This window comes from Xenopus tropicalis, chromosome 3 (assembly GCF_000004195.4).
Source record: "Xenopus tropicalis strain Nigerian chromosome 3, UCB_Xtro_10.0, whole genome shotgun sequence".
Lineage (NCBI taxonomy): Eukaryota > Metazoa > Chordata > Amphibia > Anura > Pipidae > Xenopus > Xenopus tropicalis.
In genome coordinates this window covers 148622676-148630190 of record NC_030679.2, presented here as the reverse complement: position 1 = coordinate 148630190, position 7515 = coordinate 148622676, and the positions used below count along the sequence as shown (strand labels likewise).

General features: G+C 45.1%; 1 protein-coding gene across 2 annotated transcripts; it reads right to left on the bottom strand.

Annotated features, from left to right (window-relative positions):
- Positions 1-552: 552 nt before the first annotated feature.
- LOC101731311 (phospholipid scramblase 1-like) lies at positions 553-7208 on the bottom strand. Of its 2 annotated transcripts, XM_031899575.1 has the most exons (8): positions 7031-7202; positions 6471-6511; positions 6081-6208; positions 4502-4529; positions 3973-4130; positions 2865-3014; positions 2603-2740; positions 553-893 (listed from the first exon to the last, which is right to left on the bottom strand). In XM_031899575.1, the coding sequence occupies exons 2-8, from the start codon at positions 6478-6480 to the stop codon at positions 846-848; spliced, it is 660 nt and encodes a 219-aa protein (XP_031755435.1). In that variant the 5' UTR covers positions 6481-6511; positions 7031-7202; the 3' UTR covers positions 553-845. The 2 variants fall into 2 exon arrangements, with proteins under 2 accessions (XP_031755435.1, XP_031755436.1); XM_031899576.1 differs by lacking the exon at positions 553-893 and having other exon boundaries at positions 2609-2781; positions 7031-7208.
- Positions 7209-7515: the final 307 nt, after the last annotated feature.

The window sequence follows — 7515 nt, the reverse complement described above, 5'->3', positions numbered from 1 at the left end:
GGGTATATGGAGCAATAGGAGGAATTATAGGGAGGGGAATATGGAGAAATAGGAGGAGTTATAGGGAGGGGTATATAGAGAAATAGGAGGAGTTATAGGGAGGGGTATATGGAGCAATAGGAGGGGTTATAGGGAGGGGTACATGAAGCAATAGGAGGAGTTATAGGGAGGGGTATATGGAGCAATAGGAGGAGTTATAGGGAGGGGTATATGAAGCAATAGGAGGGGTTTTAGGGAGGGGTACATGGAGCAATAGGAGGAGTTATAAGGAGGGGTATATGGAGCAATAGGAGGGGTTATAGGGAGGGGTACATGGAGCAATAGGAGGGATTATAGGGAGGGGTATATGGAGCAATAGGAGGAGTTATAGGGAGGGGTATATGGAGCAATAGGAGGAGTTATAGGGAGGGTTAATATGGAGCAATAGGAGGAGTTATAGGGAGGGGTTATATGGAGCAATAGGAGGAGTTATAGGGAGGGGTTATATGGAGCAATAGGAGGAGTTATAGGGAGGGGTTATATGGAGAAATAGGAGGAGTTATAGGGAGGGGTATATGGAGCAATAGGAGGAGTTATAGGGAGGGGTTATATGGAGCAATAGGAGGAGTTATAGGGAGGAGTTATATGGGGCAAAATTTATTGGATTATCCCAGAAATGTGAACGTTTTTCACAGATTTACAGCAAATAATACACTAGATTAAGGTTATTATGAGCAGGGATGGAACCAGTCATATGTAGGTAGGTTCCCAGGGCCCTAAGAGGATAGCATCACTGCACTGAATGTTGGGAGGCAGGTGGGCCACCCCCCCCCCCCATTAGCAGAACTTTATCAGCACTGGGCTGGCTACTCTGCAGAGTGGTGTTCACTGTTGATCTCATCCACACGATATTTCTGTAAACAGAGAAATATTTAAGAGTATTTTTTAAAAAGTAATGGATCTATTTAGTGTTATTATAAAGTGTCAGGCCGAAGCAATAGGGTAAGTAGTTATGGGGGATATAACAATCAGCAAGAGGAGGGCAGAGGAAGAACATAAGTGGTGGGATTTTATAGAACAAAAAAATTAGTTAATGACAGTTGTATGGATTAAGGAGGAGTTATAGGGAGGGGTTATATGGAGCAATAGGAGGAGTTATATGGAGGGGTATATGGAGCAATAGGAGGAGTTATAGGGAGGGGTATATGGAGCAATAGGAGGAGTTATAGGGAGGGGTTATATGGAGAAATAGGAGGAGATATAGAGAGGGGTATATGGAGCAATAGGAGGAGTTACAGGGAGGGGTATATGGAGCAATAGGAGGAGTTATAGGGAGGGGTATATGGAGCAATAGGAGGAGTTATAGAGAGGGGTTATATGGAGCAATAGGAGGAGTTATAGGGAGGGGTATATGGAGCAATGGGAGGAGTTATAGGGAGGGTTATATGGAACAATAGGAGGAGTTATAGGGAGCGGTATATGGAGCAATAGGAGGAGTTATAGTGAGGGGTATATGGAGCAATAGGAGGAGTTATAGGGAGGGGTTATATGGAGCAATAGGAGGAGTTATAGTGAGGGGTATATGGAGAAATAGGAGGAGTTATAGGGAGGGGTATATGGAGCAATAGGAGGAGTTATAGGGAGGGGTTATATGGAGCAATAGGAGGGGTTATAGGGAGGGGTTATATGGAGCAATAGGAGGAGTTATAGGGAGGGGTATATGGAGCAATAGGAGGAGTTATAGGGAGGGGTATATGGAGCAATAGGAGGAGTTATAGAAAGGGGTTATATGGAGCAATAGGAGGAGTTATAGGGAGGGGTACATGGAGCAATAGGAGGAGTTATAGGGAGAGGTATATGGAGCAACAGGAGGAGTTATAGGGAGGGTTATATGGAGCAATAGGAGGAGTTATAGGGAGGGTTATATGGAGCAATAGGAGGGGTTATAGGGAGGGGTATATGGAGCAATAGGAGGGGTTATAGGGAGGGGTATATGGAGCAATAGGAGGAGTTATAGGGAGGGGTATATGGAGCAATAGGAGGAGTTATAGGGAGGGGTTATATGAAGCAACAGGAGGCATTATAGGGAGGGGTTATATGGAGTAATAGAGGGAGTTATAGGGAGGGGTATATGGAGCAATAGGAGGAGTTATAGGGAGGGTTATATGGACCAATTGGAGGAGTTATATGGAGGGGTATATGGAGCAATAGGAGGGGTTATAGGGAGGGGTTATATGAAGCAACAGGAGGCATTATAGGGAGGGGTTATATGGGCCAATAGCTGGGGAGAGTATGAGGTACTTGCATTACTATGGCTTTCTGCTCATCTGGGGTTGAGAGTGAGAAATTTTTCTGTGAGAAGGTACTGCAGGAGAGCTCGGGATTAGAAGGTGGGCCCTATATGGATGAGTGTCAGGTCCCTTCTATGTTCCTGAATGTATCAGAGCCTACACCTAGACTTGTGTCTGTGGCACTAACCTTCTACTGACCCATCCCAGAGAAACAGATGAGGGAAGTGTTGTGAGGATTAGTTGGGAATTGTATATTCAGTATTAGTAATAATACAGCCAATAACGCCCAGGATTAGTGAATAGGGTATGAGGTGTTGGGGGGGAACACTCACCATATAGAGGTAGGTCATCAGGATCACAGCTTTCATTTTAGCCTCCAGGTCCCTGGGGAACTGAATGACAATCTTTGAGGGTTTTCCTTTGATCTTTAATATCCGTCCAATGGGGTGACTCCCCTGGACACTGCAGATCTGATGAATAAAGAGCAGGCAGGATAAGAATGGGAATATACCTGTGATTAAAGGGGAACCGCCGTTATAATAAACATCTACTCAAGTGTACAATGTTGTGACTTCTCTAGTTGGGTATTTGTACCTCGGTGGGTTTCTTCGGGAAGGAATGAGATTTGATCTGCGACGTGAATATGGGCTCCCGCTGTTCATCACTGATGGAGAATTGAAGGCCACGTTTACTACGGTAACTCACAAACCCAATGGGGTACCCCGGCGGGGCTTCAACCTGCAGCTGGAAAAAAATGATCTAAGCCAGTGATCCCCAACCAGTGGCTCGGGGGCAACATGTTGCTCTCCAACCCCTTGGATGTTGCTCTCAGTGCCCCCAAACCAGGGAGTTATTTTTGAATTCCTGACTTGGGGGCAAGTTTTGGTTGAATAAAAACAAGACTTACTACCAAATAAAGCCCCCTGTAAGCTGATAGGGTGCATAGAGGCTGCCTAATAGCCAATCACAGCCCTTATTTGGCACCTTCATGAACTTTTATGGTGCTTGTGTTGCTCCCCAAGTCTTTTTACATTTGAAAGGGATGTTCCCCATTTTGTTCTACTACCTCCATCTTTTTCCCCCAAACCAGGGAGTTATTTTTGAATTCCTGACTTGGGGGCAAGTTTTGGTTGAATAAAAACAAGATTTCCTACCAAATAAAGCCCCTGTAAGCTGATAGTGTGCATAGAGGCCCCTAATAGCCAATCACAGCCCTTATTTGGCTCCTCCATGAACCTTTATGGTGCTTGTGTTGCTCCCCAAGTCTTTTTACATTTGACTGTGGCTCACAAGTAACAAAGGTTGGGGATCCCTGATCAAAGCTATTAATTTTATAATATGAAACAATGTATCAGTCATGGAACCCTAAAATATTATTAGCTCCTATAAGTGTCTCCTTAAGGCTTTGATTATCGGTGCAGCCATGTCCCAATGCAAATCTGACTTAGTGCTAGTAAGTTGGCCATACATAGGTCCTTTCATGCCAAGGTGGCCGCTTATTGGTCTATATATGGGGCCTACTGATGGAGATATTTGGAAGAGAAACCCCACTGACCCCCCTATACTCCTGCACCCCTAAACCTTGGGGATAATGATCTGTATCTCACACATATATTGTACATCAGTCAGGGACCCCACTGGCCCCTCAATTCTTCTGGGATATGGCATCAGGAATAGCTTTAACCCCATGGGAAGGACTCACCTCTCTGTAGGAGTTGCAGCATCCACTTTCAGCCAATAAATGTGCATGTAGAACCTCCCGTTCATAAGGGTCTTTTAACTTGAGTATGAGAGGGTTGCCACAGCACTCCCAGTCCTGTTTCACAGAATAAAGGATTTGGCCATCAGGAGTCTCGAAAACTGGAAACAGTTTGATAAAAAAAAAGAGGTTGGAAGGTGGCAACCACTTGTCACAGGCTGACCCAGAAATTTTTGGGGTGAAAACTAGTAACGCCAGCAGTAAAATGTGGCTGCCATTGGTTCTGGGCATTTCCCCACAAGAAGATATTCACTGTCGGAGATAAGACCAAGTTAGGGGGTAATCAACTGCCGCCCTGGTCTTCCTTGAACCGGCAGCCAACTGGTCTTCCAACCCAATCACTTTCCCAGTTTTTGACCTTATTTACATATCAGTCAAGTTAGGCAGAAGATCTCATTAGTTGGGATAGCATTGGGGCATTGGCTTCCTAGTGCAGGGTTCTGTTTCCCATTCACACCAACATGTTTCTCACCTTTTTTCCGGAACGTAACTTCATCCACCTAACAAGGAAGAGCAGGATTGTTACTGTTATTGGTATCATCCATTAACCAGGGAAGGCCAACGAAACAACATTTCCTTTCATTGAAATATTTCCATTAGGTGTTTAGTACCAAATGATTCAGGGAAATGAAAGCAAACATAAAACATACTATAAATAAGTTGTTGTTCACCAACTGGCTGCCTACTAACCAGTACTGAAGCTCGACTACTATTTAGCAAGGTTTAAAGAAAATGTTGGCTCTGAAACTTCTTCTGATGGTGCATTTATTCTAAAGCTTGGGTAATAAAGTACATAAATATTTGTTTGGTCTATGGGACATGACCCTTATGGATAAAAAGAATCCCCACTGAAATCCATAGGAGATACAGCAAATGGTGTAGGGTGAGGAAGAATGAGTTGAATGGGGAAGAGCTTCAAGGAATAGAGTAACTTTAGGGAGGGGAGTTATGGGATAAACAGTGAGTGTAACAGGAAGGGTGAAGTAGGTGAACTGTAAGTGTTGATAGATAAGGAAGAGTAATTTGAAGAGTAAGAAGTTCACAATAGGGATGTGTGGGAGAAGCAGAGATCAGTACCAGGAAGGGTGAAGTAGGTGAACTGTAAGTGTTGATAGATAAGGAAGAGTAATTTGAAGAGTAAGAAGTTCACAATAGGGATGTGTGGGAGAAGCAGAGATCAGTACCAGGAAGGGTGAAGTAGGTGAGGTGAACTGTAAGTGTTGATAGATAAGGAAGAGTAATTTGAAGAGTAAGAAGTTCAGAATAGGGATGTGTGGGAGAAGCAGAGATCAGTACCAGGAAGGGTGAAGTAGGTGAGGTGAACTGTAAGTGTTGATAGATAAGGAAGAGTAATTTGAAGAGTAAGAAGTTCACAATAGGGATGTGTGGGAGAAGCAGAGATCAGTACCAGGAAGGGTGAAGTAGGTGAACTGTAAGTGTTGATAGATAAGGAAGAGTAATTTGAAGAGTAAGAAGTTCACAATAGGGATGTGTGGGAGAAGCAGAGATCAGTACCAGGAAGGGTGAAGTAGGTGAGGTGAACTGTAAGTGTTGATAGATTAGGAAGAGTAATTTGAAGAGTAAGAAGTTCACAATAGGGATGTGTGGGAGAAGCAGAGATCAGTACCAGGAAGGGTGAAGTAGGTGAGGTGAACTGTAAGTGTTGATAGATAAGGAAGAGTAATTTGAAGAGTAAGAAGTTCACAATAGGGATGTGTGGGAGAAGCAGAGATCAGTACCAGGAAGGGTGAAGTAGGTGAACTGTAAGTGTTGATAGATAAGGAAGAATAAGTTGAGGAGTAAGATGTTCACAATAGGGATGTGTGGGAGAAGCAGTGAGCAGTGCTTGGAGGGTTGGAGTATGTATAATGTTTACTATTGATGGATAGGGAAGAGTAAGTTGAGGATTAACTAGTTAAACATGGGAAGGTGAGGGGGAGGGGCACTAAGGGGTGTCCGGTAGGCACCCACTGAGGAAGCAATAAAATCCCCCCCCCCCCTAAAATTTCCCTTAATAAAACATCAGAGTTAAAATCTGAGGAGCCACTCACTTCTACTAGGGATTCAATTCCTGGGGGTACAACAGGGTACGGTCTAGAATACTGGCCCGGGTGAGAGGTCCCTGATGCACTTTGCCACTGAGGTTGAGTCTGGATGGGTTTGGCAGGATCTTGTCCACCTGAAACACATGAAAGGGTTACTATGGTAAGGGCAAGAACGGCCTGTAAAGAAAAGAGGGCAGGGCCGGGCAGTTGACACCAGAAACATCATCAGAACAATAACAAATGGGATTCTAGTGTTTATGGCGCTTCTTTATTCCCACGTTCAGTGCCCTTGCTGTTGTGCCAAGCTCCTTGTCAAACCCCAGGTTGATGGGTTGAGTGACTCAATGGCTCAAATACATGTTGGGTGCTCACTTGTACTGTAACCAAAGCACTTACCTTGGGACATGGCTGCCAGGGGGAGACTTCAAACCTAGATCCTGAAATACAAGCAAATATAAGAGATTAACGGGCAACGTAACAGTCACTTGATCAATGTTTGAGGCTAGTGACACCTGGACTATCGCCATCTTGGCACTCAGTCACCCAACTGCGGCTGAGGTAGGGCTGAGATGCATCACTGGTGGATACTGTGCCCACATTTTCCTGCCCTATCTGTTTGACCTTTCTCCTCTACTAATTGGCACCAACACACCACTGAGGGAGCCACCCTAGTGGTTATAGCAAAGTTCTTCTTGGACTTTGAGCAGTTCATTAAGAAGCTTTCCAGATGCTTGCGTCCTTCCACTGCTACTGATAACAGCCCGGTACCTGTAGCACCTGCACAGGTAGGTGTCGCCAAGCCATAGGATAGCAGGACAGTTTGGGGAGGCAGGTACCTGTGTATGATTTATAGAAGCCCCAGGGGTTTCCAGCCTGTAGATTGTCAGGACCTTGGGAATAACGTAGCCCCCTCTTTCAGCCTGGAGCTACTCCTGAGGTTCTAGAGCCAACCGTACCTGTTCCACTCACAGTTCATGCAGAGAAATCAGGTGCAGCCCCAGCCTGTAACCCGACTCCCAGAGAGCTTTGTGTAACACAAGGAAAGAGTATTTGTATATAGAGAAGTATTTGTATATAGAGGCAGGGAGGGGCTAATGGGGGTGCAGCCAATTGTCTCTCCACTCACTCCCTGCTCTTCCGCAAAGATTTTCTCAGGGTGTCAATCGGCATCAGTCAGTGCCAGTGTATTTGCAGACATTATTCATCATTCCCATCAGTCCCTGCCCCAGTGAGCTTACAATCTAAGGTCCGTATCACATTCCCATCAGTCCCTGCCCCAGTGAGCTTACAATCTAAGGTCCCTATCCCATTCCCATCAGTCCCTGCCCCAGTGAGCTTACAATCTAAGGTCCCTATCCCATTCCCATCAGTCCCTGCCCCAGTAAGCTTACAATCTAAGGTCCCTATCCCATTCCCATCAGTCCCTGCCCCAGTGAGCTTA